Here is a 22,238-nt window from a genome sequence, read left to right as displayed (position 1 = left end):
TTCTTCGTTGCCTGATATGTGGAGTTCAAAATTTTCTTCATGAACTTTGATTTTAAACCCTAACTGTACATATAAAGCCTAGCTTATGATACAGTCGAACCCCTTTTTAGCAGTAACCCACTTCACATTATCAGCTTTGACCATTATAACAAGGGGGTAAGTGCAAATGTATCCCGTTTAACTAAGTTGATTGTGGCATAAGTGTTGTGAATGGGTGTGCGTGAGTGTGTTGTCCCAAAAGGTTCCAATGTTCCTTTTACGTATTTCTTTATATATTACCACGAAATTCACTCTTACGATTTGAATTCATTCCCTCAAAATATCAAAACACATCATTTTGATTCCTTGACAGTTCATTGTACCAAAGGATACCAGATAGAATGTTGTTTATAAGCTTTCGCTAGACGATTTTAAAGTTACTCTTCTGAATTGTGCAAATTATTACGTTGCCCTCGTCGTATTTCAACAGAGGCACCTTACGAAATTCTTTAAAAGTGAAAAATTGGTTGAAAACCATCCTTAAACGGCTAATAATATCATTTTCAAAAACATGAATAAGTTTCTAAGAATGTTATTGTTTGATTTAAATGTCGCCCTGTCATGCTAGTTACAGCATTTAAGTTAATCAACATGGTGTTTTTTCTACTTGTACTAAGGTTTTGTGTTAATAATTGATGAAAAAGAGCTAAAACCCTCAAGATCACTGTAATTGGCAACATTTCTCACGAAAACATGTTCGCAACGTTCCTTCTAACTTCCATATTGATTACTTTAACAAACGGAGAAAGTCGATTAACAACATCCAACTACAAAGCCGTTAACTTTGCCAAAGAAATAAGAGGACGACGGCTTAACGGAAGTGTTACCAAGGAAATTGAAGTGGATTCTGAGAGTTCTTGTCGACTGCAGTGTGTGGAGGAAACTTCGTGTTTGTCATACAACTTTGGACCTGGTGAAGACAAAAAGATGTTTAAATGCCAGCTGAGCAACTCTGATCGGTTTACTGGGCTGAACAATTTCATTGAAGATCCTCAAGTTCTTTATAGAGGCATAAAGGTAGGTAATTTATCTCAATTTGCAATTTTTTTTCCATTCCAAAGAGGACATAATATTTTATTGAAGGAACGACGCAGATGTTTATATAGGGCGTTTGGTAATGGTAAAGAAATACAATTTGAGAATAACTGTAGAAAATTTCTCATCATCGTCTGATTTTGAAAGACGAAGATTTAAACTTTAACTGTTCAGTGGGCCTCTGAATTTGATGGCTCAGAAACGTTAACGAGATCTTGTGCAAGCATCTCCTACGTCTTCGACCTTAAATAAACTATCCTATTCTATTCTATTCTACTCTAAAGCAAAAAGAAAGCCTTTGAATCCACTAAAAAATATCCGTTAGACTCAACAAACACATCTTTTTCCTCCTTTGTCGGTTCTTTAAATTTTCGGTAAACACGAAGAATGGACATATTCTAATTCAAGAGAATTAGACTCCAATTTAAAATTTAAATTCTCTCGTCTCGTTGTAATAACAATGAATAGACTATCCACCTTTTTTTCAACATTAGCTAGAAAGGTTAACTTCTCTGAATTCTTTTACTGGATATACTCCGATTCTATTATTCCAGTATATTTGTCCACAGAGAGCTCACGAAAATTTGAGAACGTATAAGAACTAAGATTGAATCAGACTGCACCTTGGTCAGAACGTTCTCGTGATTTATATACGTCTGTAGGGCCTGAAAACTTTAATTTAGTCACAGCAGGCTAGTTTCTACTTAAAGAAATGTCAAAGAATTCAGTTTTATCCTCAACAAAGAACTTAGCATGACCGTCATGACGCGATCGGAACACTCTCATCAGTAATTACACCTCAAAACACCTCGCTCCCTTGTTTTGGCCCTATTTTAGGAACCCTTGAAAAAGTTTTTAAGTCTTTCCTTTTGGGAAATCTACGGGAGAGTTAGAAATAAGCAATGATTATTTTGATTCGACATTTAACATAAGAAGAGAAACTCCGATAAGTTAAACCGTTCTCGTCGGGCCCTCAAGTTAGGAGGAATCTACTCAGGGGATTCTTTCAAGCATATTTTAGACATAACATTCTCGTTTTCTTTGCAAATATCTTCATGGGTTGGATTGTTATGTAAATTAACAGTTCGGGCCATAACCATTTCTGGATATCGGTTTCGAGCTTTGTGATTGGGTGAGATCAAAACCAAAACAAAGCAAATTTGGCCGAGAGGTGCTGGAAACAAGAAGAAGCTGATTTTTTTTTTGTGGCGGCCATGTTGTAATGCGGTAGTAAGCTGAAACAAAATTCGCTAATTAGGACTTGACGTAAGATACCATTAAAAATATTCGTTTATTTCAAACATTCAACATGCATGTCCTCGACATTCTCGCATTCTGGAAGAGTAAAACGGATTCTTTCTAGCACAAATTCTTTGTAACGCTGTGGTCCTTTCACCAAGAGCGTCACAGGAATAAAAGCTCCTCCGCCAGCCTGTTTGTATCTGGAGAACTTCTGGGTAGAGCTTGGCCTCGATGTTACTGTCCGTTCTCCGTTTCCCTATTTTGGGTTACAAGAAAACCAATTAAATAAGGTTGAACCAAATAACGCGCACTGATAACAATTGGGACGAGTGAGGTGTAAGATTGCAGAATCGGGACAATTTCATTTCTCTCCAGTATAGGTCGAGGAAAGACAATATCTTGCTTCTCTCCGATTTTTAAATAGACATTATCAATTTCAGTCCATCAAGCCTTTACGAAAAAGTAACAGTAAAGCAAGAAAACAGTAACTTACCCTTCAATTCCTGGTTATTTTGCCACATCGAAGCAAAGCATGCAGCTGTATGTTTAGAAAGTGCTGAACCGTGCCGATCTGCTGCCCTTTGACATCTCCTAAAGTGTATGTCTTTCTCTGCGATTTGCTGAAAATCTGGACTTCTCGTAGAGCCTCTGGAATGCGTTCCATTTCTCGTGGAAGAAGACAAGCCAGTGCATGCGAGTCATACGTGTTGTCGTCTTCACTTTGAATAACAAGCGGTGTTCCACGTGGAGCTTTGATCTTGAAATTATGATACCTGGAAAATAAACGCCAATAAATACATGAGTGGGATAAAATAAAATCAAGTAGTCACAATCTATATTAAGACGAATACACATGATCGAATTCAATGCAAGAGAATCATACAAGGTATTTTGCGCGCTATTGATCGATTCGCGGGAGAATCTAGGTCTCAGAACACTACAAATTCGGTCCTACAGCTTTTAGTCAGCAATAATATGTCCTTTACAATTACCCTTTGATTTGAACACCCTGTATAGAAAGTTTGTTTAGGTAATCATTGCAAAATGTGAAAGCACGAGCGGTGTTTCTAAACGAGTTTCACAATTACAGACAAGTCCCTAGTGGTTTTAGACGAAAATTTCACTCTCATCAGTTCGTGTAGTTAAACTCCAACCTTTGTTTCCGGAATGCTGTAATAGAGACACTTCGGCAAGGCTTTCCACCAATGTGATTTCTTTATTTTCATCTTCATGCCGCTCTTATCGCACATTTCCCGGATACGATACCTGAAGATGTGATACTTCTTTGTTTTATGTTTGCCCGATGGAGAACTTACTCGCTGAATAATCACATTTATGTGTTAGATCCGTGGTTTCCTGAAATTATTTTTTAGTGTGCATTCGCCTTGGCTGAATGAATCTCTCTGATGTCAAGATCGACATTGATTCGAAATTTCATCCAGAGCTCCGATGTAAAAGATTCTTTGTTTGTAGCACTGACCCAGGTCCGTGGCAGATTTGTGCCACAAAGACGACAAAGTGTCTCGAGATACTGAATGTGTTCATCCATGCTGTTGGCTTGATCTGAAATTCACAATGTAGGCTTATAAAGGTCCGATAAATAATTGTCCTTTTACTTTAAATTGGCCGGTCACAACGTATGGTTAAAATTTATGGTTTACACGATACTCCGATGGATCTGAACAAAGGAATCCGTCTGGTAGTTTGCACACTAACAGACTTTCAACATTAGTGCACTCGAGCAAAAACCTCGTGCACTCGATTGGAATTTTGACAAATTGGAAGCAAATTTATTCTAGTTTTTTAAAAGATTTTTTTTAGGAATCAAAACAAATGTTGCATACCTGAAAACCTCAACTAAAGAGAGGTTATTCCTCGATCGAGCCCTTCGCAACATGGACCTCCACCCGACTTTTCATCTAAATTTTTCCTTCTGGTCATCGCGACCACCATCAGTTCTTTGCTTGTTGTGTGTAATTGCTTGTCTTCTGTAATTTTGCAAGGTTTCATGGGATATGAGTAGGGAACTAAGTCGCTAGGGCTCGAATAAAGTAATGAGTGAGTTTCCTCGATGTCCCACTACGACATCCATGATGGTGACGTCATCAAGTATCCAGAAATGGTTATGGCCCGGACTGATTAAAATAGCTTTTCATAAATAAACCGTTTAAATAAAACTTAAGTTTCATTCAAGAGTAACTAATTACCAATAACTAATGCTTTCTAACCTGTTTTGGTGTGCGCTACGTTATTGACTTGATGCCTGTTTTTGCGTGCGGTACTTTTTATGTCTTGACGGTAAAGAATTATTTCAGTGGTTTGATGGTAAATTGCAAACTTGAAATGATACAGCGGATGCAATACATTGAAGTGTGTTCCTGTGATTGTTTTAAAATAAGCGATTTTCTTTCTGTCGCTGGAAGATGGAGGGCAGTAAATTACTTGTTGCCTTTCTACTGTCATTACCACTGAGTACTGACGCTTTGTTCGGCGCTAAACACTTCAATCGAGATGACAAACGAGGAAAACGTGCATATTTTGTCAGAGATCCTGCAAAGCGACTAAATTCTTCTATTCTTGATAGTTTTATGGTTTCCGAGCCTATGGGGTGTGTTTTTCGATGTATTGGTCACCAAGAATGTTATTCGGTAAATTTTGCTGCGGTTTCACATGACGGAAGGCATATGTGTGAGCTGTTGAACACGGAAAAGTTTCAAAACTCCAGAAATTTTCTTCATACTATCAGCTTTGACCATTATAATAAGAAGGTAAGTGCGAACGTACCCCACTTAACTAAGTCGATTGTGGCATCTACGGTTGTGTATATATATTTTTGCAAGCGTGAAAACATTCTTTCATCTTAATCTAAGGTAATACAAAAGTAGAAATTCATGTTCACTCATATCAATTTTGAAATAACTTCCGTAAGAGTTGATTATCATTTTTAATAATTGATTATTTTTCCTGGATAGTAACGGCAGCGGCAGGGTGTCGAAAAATTCGAAACTTAGGGAAAGAGGGCGCTGGCTTTGTTTCTTTACGACGGATGTATTTAGAGGAAAATATTGACGTAGACGGGGGTTAACTATCCGCTGATTTTGCACCACGTAATGTAGCCTATGTGTAGCTGTACCCTCCCCCCCCAAGGTGAAACGGAAGCAAGGGAACGTCCACTCAAACTTGACACTAATTGTGTTCCGTGACGTCACCCTTTTGCAAGAAAATATACCAGGACTTTTTATTGGTTAACTCCTTTTGCCGATTCCTTCGTTAATTCTGATTGGCTAGAGTTGGTAATTTATTTTCACACTAACGAACAAGATGGTGAACAAAATGCTTTCATGGTCAGCTTATCAGACAACAGCGACAAGTTTTGGGATAGAGACATTTCAAGATGAACCGAAGAAAGTCATAGATATGTTTTTCGAAGTTAACGATGTCTCAGTTTCGTTACCAACTGGCTATGGAAAATCTTCAATATATCAAGCAGCGCCGGTGGTCGATAGCCTCTCTTCTCCAGGAGAACCGTTTGCTCTATATTTACTACGTTAATGTAATTTGGCCAAGAGGATTCAGCGCCTCAGCTTTAATTTTAAATTAAAGCTAGTTGTTTCTTGCAGTGATTCTTTAGACTGAGAAAAGAGTCGCTCTTTCTTCACGCTTGCGGCATAACTATCTTTTAAAGAAAACTGTAAAAACCTTGAGATTCTGCAGCAAATGGTCCAAATTTGTCGATGATCGTGGTACTGTTTACAAATGCAGGCAGAAACCGTGTGGACGTTGAAATCTAGTTTCGTAAACGCGATGCTAATCGAACATGGCCTCTTTTTACTCTATACTAAAAATCATAATCTTTTCCTATATTCTTAAAGCAAAGAATATATTTGAACCCGGACGCTGAATTGCAAATTTGCCCGAAAAATGGAAAATGAATGCACTTCAATGTTGTTGTTTATCTCGATAACCTTCACGTTAACACGTGCCACCTGGCAAAAAAGTATTATTATTAAGTGACATTATTTTGCATAAATTAAAGTGATGTCACGGGACACTATCATTGTCGTTTCACCTTGGGGGAGGGGGAGGGTACGGCAGCAAGTAAGCTGCTCGTAATGTAAAGCAGCCAATAGAATTGCGCTAGAATTGATGGGTGGGTTATAGCTTGAAATGCCCCCCACCGGCCCAGCAATGCAGTTTATTTAAAAAATAAATAATTTAAAGCTCGGCCAAAGTAGATGACGTGATCTGCTCAAACTCACGCAGTAAAGGCCTGGCCAAACGCACGCAACATTTCAACGCAAAATCTGGCAGCATTGTTGGATTGTTTTGTGAGGTGATGTGAAGGAGCTGGCCAAACGCGTGCAACATCTTGCAACATCCAAAAATGCTGCAACCAAAATTTTACCATTTCCAAAAACCATGCAACACGTTGAAACATTTTGCTACAGGGTGGCCAAACGCGTGAAATACGTCTCACGCCACAATGTCCTAAGGCAAGAGTTTGGGCAGATCACGTCATTTACTTTGCTCTTATGGTGCTGTGTTATTTTAGGAAATATTTTTTTCTTGTGGAATAGAGCCCCTGCAGGAGCAATCCCTGTCTAGATGGAGCCCTATTCTGTCGACCAATTTACCAGCAAGACGATTATCAGTGTGTCTGCAAACCAGGTTTTACTGGACACTACTGTGAAACGGGTGAGTTATTACGCTGAGCTATATTTTTCATGTATCATTTTTTAGTGTTCTAATCTCTCCCCTCAAGACCTCTCACATGAAAGGATGAACAAACCAGCATAGATTCTTTAAGATCTACAAACCGCAACAAAACACGGTTGATTCATTGTTTTGATATTTACAACATTCATTGAAATACATGTAATTTACCCAAGAACTGATGACGTGTTTATAATGCTCTAAGCAAGGTGGCAGAATAGCTCAGTAATTTCCTTTCTCTTTTGAGCTTTTACTCGCTTTAGTTGTCCTTCTCATTCTTCATCATCCGGTAACTACCATAATTTCTCCATTAATTGCCCATCAAGTGCTCTCCAATCTTCCCGCGTGCATCCATAACTCGTTAAACACATACTAAGTACGAATCAATTCTTCAGTGAAAAGAGTTGATGGACAGAGAGGACAGCTGCCCGAGATTTCAATTGAAACCATCAATAATCTTTGATAAAACGAAAAAACTATGAAAGATGAATGGTGCAGATGCGTCCACTTTCAGTTTATGACATGGTGATCATTATTTTTAGTGAGAAGTTACCATCTCTGCCCTGACCTTACAAAACCCGTCGATACTCTTTTAACGCCCCTTGAAAGTGAAACTTTTACTTATAAAAGCATTTGCAGCATTTGCAACTGTAATGGGTATCCGGTCAATTCGCCACCACAACAAACACGCCACCACAAAACTCGCCACCACTGAAAGTCACCGATGGCGATTTGACTTTTTCGTTTTGTGTAGCCTGTTGTATGAAACTTACGTTAAATAAAAGCTAAGATGTATTCGTATATTGCGAAAAAGGAAGGGGATTCAGAAGTTATGTGTAGCCTCTCAATTATGGAACGTTAACCGTTCAATGAAATGAAAATTGTTTTTATCACGAAGATTATGATAAGTTTGCGTAAAATGAAACCAGATCGCTAGGGTGACTTTCGCCGGGTGCTATTCGCTAAGTGATTTCCGCCGATGTTTGTGAAATCGTATGAGACTGTGATGTAATCCTATATTTATGACTGCTAGATCACCCTAACCAGCAATTCATTCTTTTCCTATTCTTGCAGTTCATGTTTTGGACATTCATATTCGAAGCGAAGGTAACGACGATCCGGGAAAAGCATACCGTCGCAGCAAAGCTTACATTAAGGTGGATGGGATAGATTATTCTCTTCAAAAACGAGGATTTAACGTTGTTGTTGTGGATGGTGAAACAGGTAATTGATAGACTGTAGAATCGGAGTTATTATTTATCATCATAGTTATTTTTTTCGACTTTTTCATTCGAGCCGAGGCAAGCCCAGGCATGCCGAAAATGAGTCACATGTATTGGAGAGGTTTGAGGTTTATTTCGAGACTTATAACATCGTTCGTTGCGAAGAAATTTGCATCTGCCTTCGCGTTCAATCACCTTAGAAATAGGAGAAAAAGACAACATGTGCTCTCCAAGTTTCGTGCTAGCCAGAAAAGGTTGAAATTTTCCTTTTGTCTCGTCCCTTTCAACCGCCATTTGAAACTAGCGCGAGCAGATTGCGAGTGTAAAAATAAAACAGGCAACATGGACAAGTGTCCCCTCACATCCACTCTAAGCTTGTGTGCACTTTATCATATAAAAAAAAAGTAAAGTCGCAGAATTTTACATTATAGTTTTTTGGAGTTAAGGAAAAACCTGAAAGATAGATGATAATATGGTGCACTAAATATTTTCATGTACAGGTGTCTTCCTCGAGGCAAGATCATTTGATACTTTTGCAGATAGCTCGAGCGGCAATCATTTGAGAGACTTCCTCAACAACCTGAGTGGCAAGTATGTTACAACTAATCAGTAACTATTTTTGTGGTAGAAGGAAATTTTTTTACACCCTACTCTTTTCTCACCATTGAAGCAAAGAAAAATTTTTGTGCGTGTGATGCAACAGATAATAGCATTTTGTGTCTTTGCTCTCAAAACAGTAAAATCGTTTTGGTTGCTACTCAAGATTCAGCCTCCAAGTACATGTCACCTGCGATTGACGCTCTCAAGAGACTGGGTGCTACCGATCCTCTTCAGGTAAACTTCCGAGATTCCTTTGCTTTCGCTGGATACGCAGGAGTAAACAAACCACAATGGATTACACAAGAAAGAGCAGATAGATACCTAGGACCCAGTGAGATATTTCCGCAAATACCGCTGCCAATTAATCAATAGATCGGAACTACTCTTAGATGAGCAAGCAAACATGACGATTCAAGACTGTACGAATACTGTCATCCTCTCAAAAAAATCTGTGATATTTTGGGTACCATAGCAAATTTGCACTAACAGTTGCCATTCTAGCGACCTGCGTTTAGATGAAATGAAGCATTTAACGGTACAGGAGACAGTCGAGGTCCCTTTTCTTCCTTTCACTTCCAATTAAGCATTACTATTTTAACAACAGTTCTCCAAAAACAGAATTGTCAAATATTGAAATGCACCTAAGTTAAAAGAGTGTGATTGGCTAATTACAACATTTCACTATAAATGACTCCTGAAGTGTTTTATGCGGCAAAACATCCTGGTCCTTGAATTTCAATGGCGTAAACATCTTCTGATTCCGGTTGCACGTGGAGATCTTTGCTATCTGTCTGCGTTTAAAACTAGACTGTGAATAGAGAAAGAATAAAAGGGGTAGAGTCCTCAGGTGAAAATCAAAGATAAACCTGGTCGTTAGCACAATTGCAATTGCAAGAAATGCTGTTCAAGTTGCGACTTTGTCTGCAATTAAATATTCCCTTTCTCTCCTCGGTTGTCGTAATATTAAACCTTGAAATGTTGCGTGGAGTTCAATGACAATTGATACCTTATTACCCTTTTTTTCAGAAATTTTCATTCAAGAGATAATTTTAAATATGCATTTCTAGGTCGCCACACAGTGACTTTCTAGAAACTTGAGACTAGAGGCTTAAAACTCTCTTGATTGTGCTGAGGTTGTACAGGTAGTCAGGGCAGCCCGTCTGTTATCTCCCACCCCACTACTCTTGAAGCTTTAAAAATAAATAAGGACATAGATGTATTTCCTTTCATTAAATTCTCAAGACTTATTATCGCAAAATCTGGAACGTGTCCTTGAAACTTTATTCCAAAGGAAATAAAGAAGCGCTGTTTCATGCTAGGTTATCATCGTGAATTATTTTGATACAATTGAAAGTTAACATGATCAAGATTTAAATTCCTTCTCAAACATAGCCTCACCGCAAAAAAATGTATCCACACTTTGGCGTTATAAAGTAGTAGTAGTAGTAGTACTAATAGTAGTAGTAGTAGTTGTTTTAATTTCCTCACAAGATAAACATAATATTTTGTTATAAAGTAAAACGTTAAAAAGCAGTTAAAAGATGAAAAATAGTTAATAGTGTTAAGTTCAAAAATTAGATTCTTAAAAACAGTCTGTAGTAAATATGGGGCAATGACTTGACTTGTTTCTAAATTATATTTCGTCTCCTTCTTTAGGATTAAATTTCTGAGAGGATGGAAAACCTCTTTGCCGCTTAACTGAAACACTTTTCTTCCTGTTTTTAGAGTAGTTCATTGCCGGCAATCCCCTGAAATGTCAAGCGAACTGTAGAAACACACGCAACGATCCCAATATCAACAATGGTTCAGTATGTGGACAATTTTTTTCCAAATTGAGAAATTGACTCAAGGTTACTGAGAAATAATACTCGTCTTCTTATATTCTTATTCTTCTTCCACTTTCTCATATCGCAAATAAACAAGTTCAATGATGTTTGAAAAAAAAATCCCCACTAAGAAAACTTTTCCTAGCATTGAGCAGTGCTTGCGATCTATAGCCTGATAGCCTGCATTACAGACGTCTTTTCAACATTACAAGCTCGTAATCGTTTGTTCGACCGGCCATGTTTGATTTAGAGTTAGAGTGGAGAGTGGGGAGAGGGTGCACTGTAACTCCCATGAAGCACTGCTTCAAGCTACGACAGTTTTAGATGCCATGGCAAGCACAGACTAAATCTATGGATCTGAATTAATAGTCACCATTTTGGCGCCCTACCTTTGGCGGTGACTACGCATTTAATTTTTTATCGGTATGGGTAATGTTTATAGTATGAAGCCAAAGTGGAGTGCAAGAAATGCTATTAATGCTGCGACGTTTTCCGCCATAAATACTCCCTCTCAGTCGGTATATTTTAGCAGCCTTAATACGTCGCATGTTACTTCCATGTTGCGTCATATTTCCAAAAATATTCATTCAAGCGATGATCTTATGATTTTAGGTTTCCAAGTGTTGACTTTCAAAACACTTAAGTCCAGAGGGATGACACTGCCTCGGTTGCAGCAGTCTCAGATAATTTCAGAAACACCATCTTCTAATAATTTTTATACTCCTCTCAGAAACGCTTTTCCAAAATTTAAGGCATTCTTCGTACAAATTAACAGTAGAAAAGTTGAAAAGTTTTGATATACGAAGGTAATGTTTGTGTATTGTAAGAAGTGAGTTTACACAGGTCTGTATTGAGTTATACTTCTTTAAAACAAATATTTTTTTCTCGCAAAAATCGAAGCGGTGAGAAAGCAATTCCTGCGTGGGCATTCTTGCTGTTCCGCTTTATTAAAGCTAACTGATAATTGGCGCCAGGCTCTTAAAAATAAAAAGGATATGGCGGCGGTCGCTGTTGACCTATCCAAAGCGTTTCACGCAATTTGTCATAATTTATTACTACTAAAAATGAAAGCTTACGGCGTTCGCGATTATGCCTCAAAGCTAATTCAGTCATATCTATCAGTCCGCTTTAAACGAGTAAAATGTTTTTAGGTCCGCTTTTTTATAATGCCTTTGTGAATGATATCAATTACTCAAGTGGATCTCCAACCACCTCCACCCAACGTTTATATGCTGATGACACAATGCAATATATAGCCCATGAAAGCCCCTGCACTCTTGAATCTACATTGAATCAAGTAAAGATAGATTAACGCTCTCGTTTACTGCGAACCACTGAAAGTAAACGCTGCCAAAACTCAGGAAATGACACTGGGGAAATCTCAGTACCCATACAATATTTTTATTGGTGACAGATCCATCGAAAATGAACCAACTCTCAAGATTCTTGGCGTTACATTGGATCGGGATTTGTCTTTCAAGCCCCACGTTGCAATCATGCTGAAAAAGCGTATGCCAAGGTAGCCGCACTATGGAGGATTAAGCGCTTAGTTACACTAGACGTTATGATCATTCTGCGATCAAGACATTACTAAATCTAGTTAATTCGGCTACCTATGACTTTTGCCTAGTAATGGCTGCTTTGAACACGCTTGAGCAGACTTACCCTGCAATCGCTTATTCTATTTTGTAACGTTTTAAAGTAGATGGCCCCAATAATATCTCCCAATTTTTTTTCACCTTGGTTAACAAAATACAATTTACGAGGCAGGGGCTTAAATGTTGAGCAGCCTTCGTATAACAGCCTTGTCATGCACAACTCCTATTTGTACATGATTGCCCACATGTGGAATCAGTTACCAGCTGTAACCAACTCCTCGACCACTTTAGCACAATTTCGTGTTCGCCTGAATAATGCTAATTTCACAGAATGCCAATGTATGAAATGTGTATAATTTTATCTATTTTTACATACGCTTGGGCTAGTCAATATATAAAGATACTTTTTTATAATATTTATATATATATAACTCGCATTTTATCTTTTTTTGTATTTTTAGTTCGTCGAGCGTTTTTAACATGAGCCTCTGGTTCGGAAGATTGTGCAAGCACTTCCTACGTCTTCGACATTAAATAACCTATCCTATTCTATTCTATTCTAAAGCAAAAATAAAATATTTTATTCTATTCTAAAGTGAAAAGAAAACCTTTGAATCCACCGAAAAATATCCGTTAGACTCAACAAACACATCATTTTCTTTCTTTGTCGGTTTTTTTTTTATTTTCGCTAAACACGAAGAATGTACATGCTCTAACTCAAGAGAATTAAAACTGCAATTTAAATTCTCTCGTCTTATTGTAATAACAATGAAAAGACAATCCACCCTTTTTTTCGACATTAGCTAGAAAAGTTTACTTCTCTGAATTCTTTTACTGAATGTACCCTGAGTAAACCTAATCACAGAATAGTACTCTATCATTCCTGAATTTGGTTGTCCACAGAAACCTCACGAAAATTTGAGAACGTATAAGAACTAGGTTGAATTAGACTGCACCTTGTTCAGAACTTTCTCGTGATTTATATACGTCTGTATGGTCTGAAAACTTTAATTTAGTCACAGCAGGTTAGTTTCGACTTAGAGAAATATCAAAGAATTCAGTTTTATCCTTGACAAAGAACTTAGCATGATGTTATGACGCGATCGGAACACTCTCATCAGTAATTACACCTCAAAACACCTCGCTCCCTTGTTTTGGTCCTATTTTAGCAACTCTGGAGAAAGTTTTTAAGTCTTTCGTTTTGGGAAATCTCCGCGGGACTTAAAAATAAGAAATGATTATTTTGACTCCACATTTAACCCCCTAAGAAAAGGATCTCCGATAAGTCGAACCATTCTCGTCGGGCCTTCAAGTTTTGAAGAATCTACTCAAGGGACTCTTTCAAGCATATTTTAGACATAACATTCTCGTTTTCTTTGCAATTATCTTCATGGGTTGGATTGTTATGTAAATTAATATAGCTTCTCATAAATAAACCGTTTAAATAAAACTTAAGTTTCATTCAAGAGTAACTAATTAACATTGACTAATGCTTTCTAACCTGTTTTGGTGTGCGGTGCGTTATTGATTTGATGCCCGTTTTTGCGTGCGGTACTTTTTATGTTTTAACGGCAAAGAATTATTTCAGTGGTTTGATGGTAAATTGCAAATTTGAAATGGTACAGCGGATGCATTACATTGAAAGTGTGTTCCTGTGATTGTTTCGTTTAAGCGATTTTCTTTCTGTCGCTGGAAGATGGAGGGCAGTAAATTACTTGCTTCCTATCTACTGTCATTACTACTGTGTACTGACGCTTCGTTCGGCGCTAAACACTTTAATCGTGATGACAAACGAAGAGAACGACACGCATATTTTGTAAGGAATCCTTCAAAGCGACTAAATTCATCTATTCTGGATAGTTTTATGGTCTCCGAGCCTATGAGGTGTTTTTTTCGATGTATTAGTCACCAAGAATGTTATTCAGTAAATTTCGCTTCGGTTTCACATGACGGAAGACATATGTGTGAGCTGTTGAACGCGGACAAGTTTCAAAACTCCAGCAATTTCCTTCATAGTATCAGCTTTGACCATTATAATAAGAAGGTAAGTGCGAACGTATCCCGTTTAACAAATTTGATTGTGGCATTTGTGTTGTGCGTGTATGTTTTGCACGCGTGAAAACATTCTTTCATCTTAATCTAAGGCAGTACAAAAGCAGAAGTTCATGTTCACTCATATCAATTTTGATATAACTTCCGTGAAGAGTAGATTATCATTTTTAATATTTGATTATTTTTTTCTTGATACTAACGAAAGTGGCAGGGCGTCGAAAAAAACGGAAATTTAGGGAAAGAGGGCTCTGGCTTTGTTTCTTCACAACGGAAGTATTTAGAGGAAAATATTGTCGTAGACGGGGGTTATTGCGTGCTAACTATCTTGTGATTTTGCACCACGTAATTTAGCTTACGTGTAGCCGTTACCTCTTCCCGAAGGCGAAACAGAAGTGAGGGAACGTCTTCCCAAATCTGACACTAATCATGTTCCGTGACGTCACTCTTTTGCAAGCAAATATACAACGGCCTTTTATTGGTTAACCCCTGTTGCCGACTCTTTCGTCAATTCTGATTGGCTAGAGTTTGTGATTCATTTTCAAACTAACGAATAAGGTGGTGAACAAAGTGCTTTCATGGTCAACTTATCAGAAAACAGCGTTTGACAACGAGGTTTTAGGCAAGTTTGCGCAACTCTTGGGACAGAGACATTTCAAGAAGAACGGAAGAAAGCCATATATATGTTTTTCGAAGTTAACGGTCTCCATCTCGTTAACGACTGGCTATGGAAAATCTTCAATATATCAAGCAGCGCCAGTGATCGATGGACTCCCTTCTCCAGAAGAGCCGTTAACTATATTTATTGTGCCGCCCGTTAAAGCTCTCACAGAAGATAAGGTGCACTCTCTTAATGTACTTGGGCCAAGAGGATTGTGCGCCTCAGCTTTAACTTTAAATTAAAGCAGTTGTTTCTTGCAGCTATTCTTTCGACTGAGAAAAGAGTGGCTCTTTCTTCACGCTTGCAGCGTAACTATCTTTTAAAGAAATCTAAAAAAACCTTGAGAATTTGCAGCAAATGATCCAAATTTTTTGACGACCGTGGCACTCTTTACAAATACAAGCAGAAACCGCGTGGACGTTGAAATCTAGTTTCGTAAGCGAGATGCTAATCGAACATCGTCCTCTTCTTACTCTATACCAAAAATCGCTCATAATCTTTTCCTATATTCTTAAAGCAAAGTATATATTTGAACTCGGACGCTGAATTGCAAATTTGCCCGAAAAATGGAAAATGAATTCACTTCAATGTTGTTGTAAATCTCGATAACTTTCACACTAACACGTGTCACCTCACAAAAAAAGTGACATTATTTTGCATAAGTTAAAGTGATGTCACGGGACACGATCAGTGTCAGGTTCAAGGCGTAAACGTTCCCTCGCTTCCGTTTCACCATAGGGGAAGGGTACGGCTACAAGTAAGTTACTCGTAATGTAAAGCAGCCAATCATGATCGCGCGAGAATTGATGGGTGGGTTATAGCTTGAAATACCCCCACGCCGACCCAGCACTACAGTTTATTTTGGAAATAATTAATTTAAGGCCCGGCCAAAGTAGATGACATGATCTGCTCAAACTCACGCGTAAAGGCCTGGCCAAACGCACGCAACATTTCAACGCAAAATCTGGCAACATCGTTGGATTGTGTTGTGAGGTGATGTGAAGGAGCTCTCCAAACGTGCGCAACATCTTGCAACATTTAAAAATGCTGCAACCAAAATTTGACCATTTTCAAAATTTATCCAAAACCATCCAACACGCTGCAACATTTTGCTACAGGGTGTAGATGTACATGTCCCAAGGTGTTGCGTTGAAATGTTGCGTGCGTTTGGCCACGCCTTGACAGAGCGAGTTTGGGCAGATCACGTCATCATCTATGTTCTTATTGGGGCTGTGTTATTTTAAGAAATATTTTTTTGTCTTGTGGAATAGAGCCCCTGCATGAGCAATCCCTGCCTAGATGGAGCCTTATTCTGTCGACCAATTTACCAGCAGGACGATTATCAGTGTGTCTGCAAACCAGCTTTTACTGGACACTACTGTGAAACGGGTCAGTTATTACACTGAGCTGTATTTTTCATGTATCAGCTTTTACTCGCTACTGGTTATCCCTCTCATTAATTGCCCAATAAAGATTAAATATTATCACAACATATCGCGGGCGCAGTCCCATCTAATCCTTAGGGAGCTACTCTGGCACGCTTCTCTCGTTCTCTCCATTACTCGTTACACGCACACTGAGTATGAATCAATTCGGTCAGTTAACAGAGTTGATAGACGGCCGCCCGAGATTTACACTTGAAACCGTCAATGACCTTTGATGAAACAAAAACTAGGAGAGATTATTGGTGCAGATGCGTCCACTTTCTGTTTATGACATAGTGACTGTGATCCTTATTTTTTGGGAAGGAGTTAATAATCGACCCTCTCTGCCCTGACCGTACAAAAACCGTTATTACTCTTTTATCGCCCCTTGAAAGTGAAACTTTTTATTAATGAGAAGCATTTGGGTATCCGGTCAATTTGACACCACAAATTTCGCCACCTCTGAGAGTCAAATCGCCAAGGGTGGCGATTTGACTTTTTCGTTATGAGTAGCCTGTCGTATGAAACTTATATTAAATGAAAGCTAGGATGTAGTAGAATATTGCAAAAAAGGAAAGGGACTCAGAACTTATGTGCAGCCTCTCAATTATGGCTCGTTAACCGTTAAATGAAATGAGAATTTTTTTATATCACGAAGATTATATAATAAGTTTGCATAAAGTGAAACCAGAGTTATTTTCGCCGAGTGCTTTTCGCTGAGTAATTTCCGCCGAGTGCTATTCGCCAATTGATTTCCGCCCATGTTTGTGAACTCGTATGAAATTGTATTGTAATCCTATATTTATGACTGCTAGATCACCCTAACCAGAAATTCATGCTTTTTCTATTCTTGCAGCTCGTGTTTTGGACATTCGTATTCGAAGCGAAGGTTGCGATGATCCAGGAAGAGCATCCCCCTGCGGCAAAGCTTACATTGAGGTGGATGGGACAGATTACTCTCCTCAAGGAAGAGGATATAACGTTGTTGTTGTGGATGGTGAAACAGGTAATCGATAGACTGCAGAACTGGAGTTGCCTATTTGTCATCATAGGTTTTTTTTCGGCGTTTGTCCATCGAGCAGAGGCAAGCCCTAGGCATGTCGAGAATGGGCTCACATGACATAGAGAGGTTTGTCTAGAGGCAGGAGAGAACAAACGTACAATATTCGTTAAGAGGACATTTGCATTTGTCTCTGTTTTTACTCACCTTAGAAACGGGAAAAAAAGACAACGTGTGTTCTCCAAGTTTCGTGCTAGCCAGAAAATGCAAAGAAAAATTTTGGTCTCGTCCCTTACAAACGCCTTTCGAAACTAGCGCGAGCGGATTACGAGCGTAAACATAAAACAGACAACATGGGCAAGTGTCGCCCCCCACTCCAACCTCAAGCTGATGTCCACTTTGTCATAAAACATGTAAATTCGCAGAACTTTTCATAATACTTCCTCGGTTTAAAGAAAAACCTGAAAGGTAGATCATAAGATGATGCTCTAAATATTTTCATGTACAGGTGTCTTCCTTGAGGCAAGATCATTTGATACTTATGCAGATAGTTCGAGCGGCTATCATTTGAGAGACTTCCTCAACAACCTAAGTGGCAAGTATGTCACAACTTAGTAGTAACTATTGTTGTACGTACAATACTTTAAGTACTTTTGGTAGACAATAAATACTCCTGACCTGATGATAATGCTTCCTTCACCGTCCATCTCGATTATCCTGCTTGACGCTCTTTTCTACATTGTCTTTTACACGCCACTCCTTTCTCGCCATTGAAGCAAAGAAAGAGAAAGAAGCGTCTGCTCTCGGAGGCTACCTTACCAATTTACTATGTATAATCATATCTCTTTCAGGAACCCGTCAACGGGAGCCGCTATCTCCACTGATTCTTTGAGTCAACACTTTCCCTGAGTGAAAATATTTTTAGAACCACAGCTTTTCCCCGCAAAAAGGATTATATTCCGTCGGAACAACCGCGAATCGCAAAATATGGTTTCACCGCCCAATGCAAATGAGCAGATGATTTTATCGCAGAACGCAAAAATTGCGCTAGGAGCCTTTCTTTCAGTAGCTAGATATACTCGGGAAAGGGTTGACTCCAAGACTTAGTTTGAGAGATAACTAGGTAGAGAGATGGAAGGCTTAGTATGAGAGATAATTAGGTAGAGAGATGGAAGGCTTAGTATGAGAGATAATTAGGTAGAGAGATGGAAGGCTTAGTATGAGAGATGATTAGGTAGAGAGATGGAAGGCTTAGTATGAGAGATAATTAGGTAGAGAGATGGAAGGCTTAGTATGAGAGATGATTAGGTAGAGAGATGGAAGGCTTAGTATGAGAGATAATTAGGTGGAGAGATAGAAGGCTTAGTATGAGACTCCTACTGTGGGAGAAGGGTTTTGTTGTAAAAAGACATACACATGCATAAATTTTCCCAGATGGCTGAATGTTATGATATACAGGCATCTTTGCTAGTTTTTTGTTTGTGTGTTGGCAACAGATAAGGGGGTTTTTTACTCTAATTTTAACTGATCTCACCCCTTTGCATTTTGTGTCTTTGCTCTCGACACAGTAAAATCGTTTTGGTTGCTACTCAAGATTCAGCCTCAAAGTACATGTCACTTGCAATTGAAGCTCTCAAGAGACTGGGTGCTACCGATCCTCTTCAGGGAAACCACCGAGATTCCTTTGCTTTCGCTGGATACGCAGGAGTTAACAAACCACAATGGATCACACAAAAAAGAGCAGATAGATACCTAGGACCCAGTGAGATATTTCCGCAAATACCGCTGTCGGGACTAATCTAAGATGAGCAAGCAAACATAACGATTCAAGACTTTATGAATATTGTAATCCTCTCAACAAAATCTGGTGATATTTTGGATACCATAGCAAATCTGCAGTAACAGTCGCCAGAATGATGACCTGTGTTTGGATGTAATGAAGCTTTTTTAAGGATATACAGTACACAATCGAGCTTACCCTTTTTTTTTTTTTTTTTTTTTTTTTAACTTCCAATGAAGCATCATTATTTCAACCACAGTTTTCCAAAAACAAAATTGCTAAATATTGAAATGCGCTTAATAAGTTTAAAAAAAGTGTGATTAGCCAATTTTAACATGTCACCTCAAATGATTCCCTAAGTGTTTTATGCGGCGAAAAATCCTGGTCTTTGAATTTCAGTCGCGTAAACATCTCCTGTTTTCGATTGCACGTGGAGATCTTTGCTGTCTGTCAGCGTTTAAAACTAGACTGTAAAGAGAGAATAAAAGAAAACAAAAGGGGTAGAGTCTTTAGGTGAAAATCAAAAAGAAGCCCGGCTGTAAGCACAATTGCAATTGCAAGGAATGCTGTTAAAGTTGCGACTTTATCTGCAATAAAATATTTCCTTTCTTTGCTCGGTTGTCGTAATATTAAACTTTGAAATGTTGCGTGCAGTTCAGTGACAATTGATACCTTATTGCCTTTTGTCAGAAATTTTCATTCAAAAGAAAATTTTATATATACTCTTCAGGTCACCAAACAGCTGTGACGTTGTAGAAACTTAAGCCTAATTAAAAAAAGATGAAAAATAGTAAAAAGTGTTAAGTTAAAAATTTGATTTTTAAAAACAATCTGTAATAAATATGAGGCAATGACTTGATTTGTCTCTAAAATTTTATTTCGTCTCCTTCTTCTCTAGGATTAAATTTCTGAGGATAGAAATCCAGTTTTGCACTTAACTGAAACACTTTTCTTTCTGTTTTTTTTGCAATCCCTGGAAATGTCAGGAGAACCGTAGAAACACGCGCAACGATCCTAATATCAAAAATGGTTCAGTTACGGTGGACAATTATTTTTCCAAATTGAGAAATTGACTCAAGGTTACTGAGAAATAATACTCCTCTTCTTATATTCTTATTCTTCTTCCACTTTCTCATATCGCAGGTAAACAAGTTCAATGATTTTTGAAAGAAAAAAAACATCTCTACCTTTCTTATCACTCGATTAATGATTGTTATTATGAAATATACATAAAATACGATTAGGCTTGCGCCATGCCACACATAGTTACTGACTATCATGAACTGGATTAAACTCTCATACAAAAATTTTTGTCATCTGCTGCAGCTGTCGGCTTCGAGCCCACTGAAACACAAGACCTTGTACAACTTGTGGAAGAAAAAACTCTCTCAAGCGAACAAAAATTTCAAAACGTGTACGATCTTCACACTTAGCTTCAAATTACAAATTTCCGTTAACTCAACATCTTTCCAGTATATTTTGACATGGTTCCTCCTTTGTTCAAGGATTCAAGCTCGTCTGATAGTTTAAAAACTTTAGTTAGCTGGAAGATGAATGATGTAGGTTTGAAAATAAAATCCGTAGAGCTTTAAGACATCAACAGCAGATTTGTTACGCTTTGGACTTAACTTGCCTCGCAAAAAACTTTAATTGATAAAAGCTTCGGGGAGTGAATCGATTGTTGTTGTCTTTCGCAACTAAAAATTTATGTCCAGCAGATTCGATGTCGTGATCCCGAAAATTAACAAAGTTTAACTAAGAGAGAAACAACCTTGGAGCCTGTTTTTGTTATCAAATTAAATTCATTACTTATTGATATGGTCTTTTAATGGAGAAAAAAAAAATAGATTATATCTTCCATGCCTAATATGTGGAGTTAAAAATTTCGTACGTGAACTTTGATTTTAAACCCCAACTTTAAAAAAAAGGAAAATGTTATGATACAGTTGAACGTGTCCTTAGCGATCACCCACGGCGAATGGCTAAATTCAGTTACCTCAGATTAAAGGTATTATAATAAACGATAGAACAAATTCTACTTACTTTAATTTTGAGAGAGAAACATGGATTGAAAATTACTAGAAATATTATTCTTAGTTTCAATTGAGTGATTCGGCTTTAATAGAGGTGACTGCTTAATAAAGCAGAAATTATAGTGATTAAGGAGGAAAAAACTAATGACTTTGGCAACCGACCGCTTAATTCAGGTTGATCGCATAATACGGTGCCGCGTAATACAGGTTCCACCGTAATTAGGGACTTTAAGTAGACCACGACAACGAGGACTTGATAAAAAAATCACTGAATGAACAGCAAGGATCGAAATGCACCAATCAGAGCTATTGAAAAAAAACAACTAATCACAGCAGAGCATCATACGCATGACCAGTCGACCTCATCGCCTGAAGAAGACTAGCAGTATGCGTTCGAAACGTCGCGATTTACATCACACGTGACTATATCGTGAGACAAACGAAAACACCTAGCTTTTATTGTTATTCACCACGATGAATAACCACAGCCGTTTTCTCAAAAAGAATTACTGGAACACTCACTGGCATCTGTGTATGTTTATACTGGGTTTATTTCTAAGATGTTGTATGGCGGAAGGGAGATTGTGACACAAAGAAAACCGTAAAAAGACGAATTTAAGAGAAATTTGAAAAACTCATGAACGTGGCTTCCTCCTATAGCCTCTTCGTTCTACTCACTTGTTTCACAGCGCGCCCCTGTGTATCCAACGGAACAAGCACAAACATATGCATCAATCTGGTCATTGCATTCCGTCGTTTAGATAGAGTATAGGATTACCGGAACATTCATTGATGTCTGTGTAAACACAATGAATTTTAAGGTCAGTAAATTTGGTAATTTTTTACTTAGAGATGCGAAGAGAAACAGAATTTCATTTAAGATGATTAACACTTGAAAGTTAATCAGTCCAGTGACGACGTTGTTTAGGGTTTCAAACAACCCGTGGAAAACTTTGGGTGAGACTCCAGAAAATGTGGCAACAGAGATTGATATAACTGAAAATAAATGAATAAC

The 22,238-nt window shown here is 38.1% G+C and overlaps 1 protein-coding gene and 1 pseudogene across 1 annotated transcript; one reads left to right on the top strand and one right to left on the bottom strand.

Moving 5' to 3' along the window:
• Positions 1–22,238, bottom strand: part of LOC136279210 (2-(3-amino-3-carboxypropyl)histidine synthase subunit 1-like) — a 490,303-nt pseudogene that overhangs the window by 185,181 nt on the left and 282,884 nt on the right.
• LOC131794035 (uncharacterized) lies at positions 733–9,415 on the top strand. The gene is made up of 5 exons (XM_066162275.1): positions 733–1,056; positions 6,894–7,011; positions 8,104–8,253; positions 8,753–8,843; positions 8,990–9,415. The coding sequence occupies exons 1-5, from the start codon at positions 733–735 to the stop codon at positions 9,222–9,224; spliced, it is 918 nt and encodes a 305-aa protein (XP_066018372.1). The 3' UTR covers positions 9,225–9,415.

The sequence above is a fragment of the Pocillopora verrucosa genome, chromosome 2, assembly GCF_036669915.1.
Source record: "Pocillopora verrucosa isolate sample1 chromosome 2, ASM3666991v2, whole genome shotgun sequence".
In the NCBI taxonomy this organism is placed as follows: Eukaryota; Metazoa; Cnidaria; class Anthozoa; order Scleractinia; family Pocilloporidae; genus Pocillopora; species Pocillopora verrucosa.
This window is presented reverse-complemented; position numbering and strand designations above follow the sequence as displayed.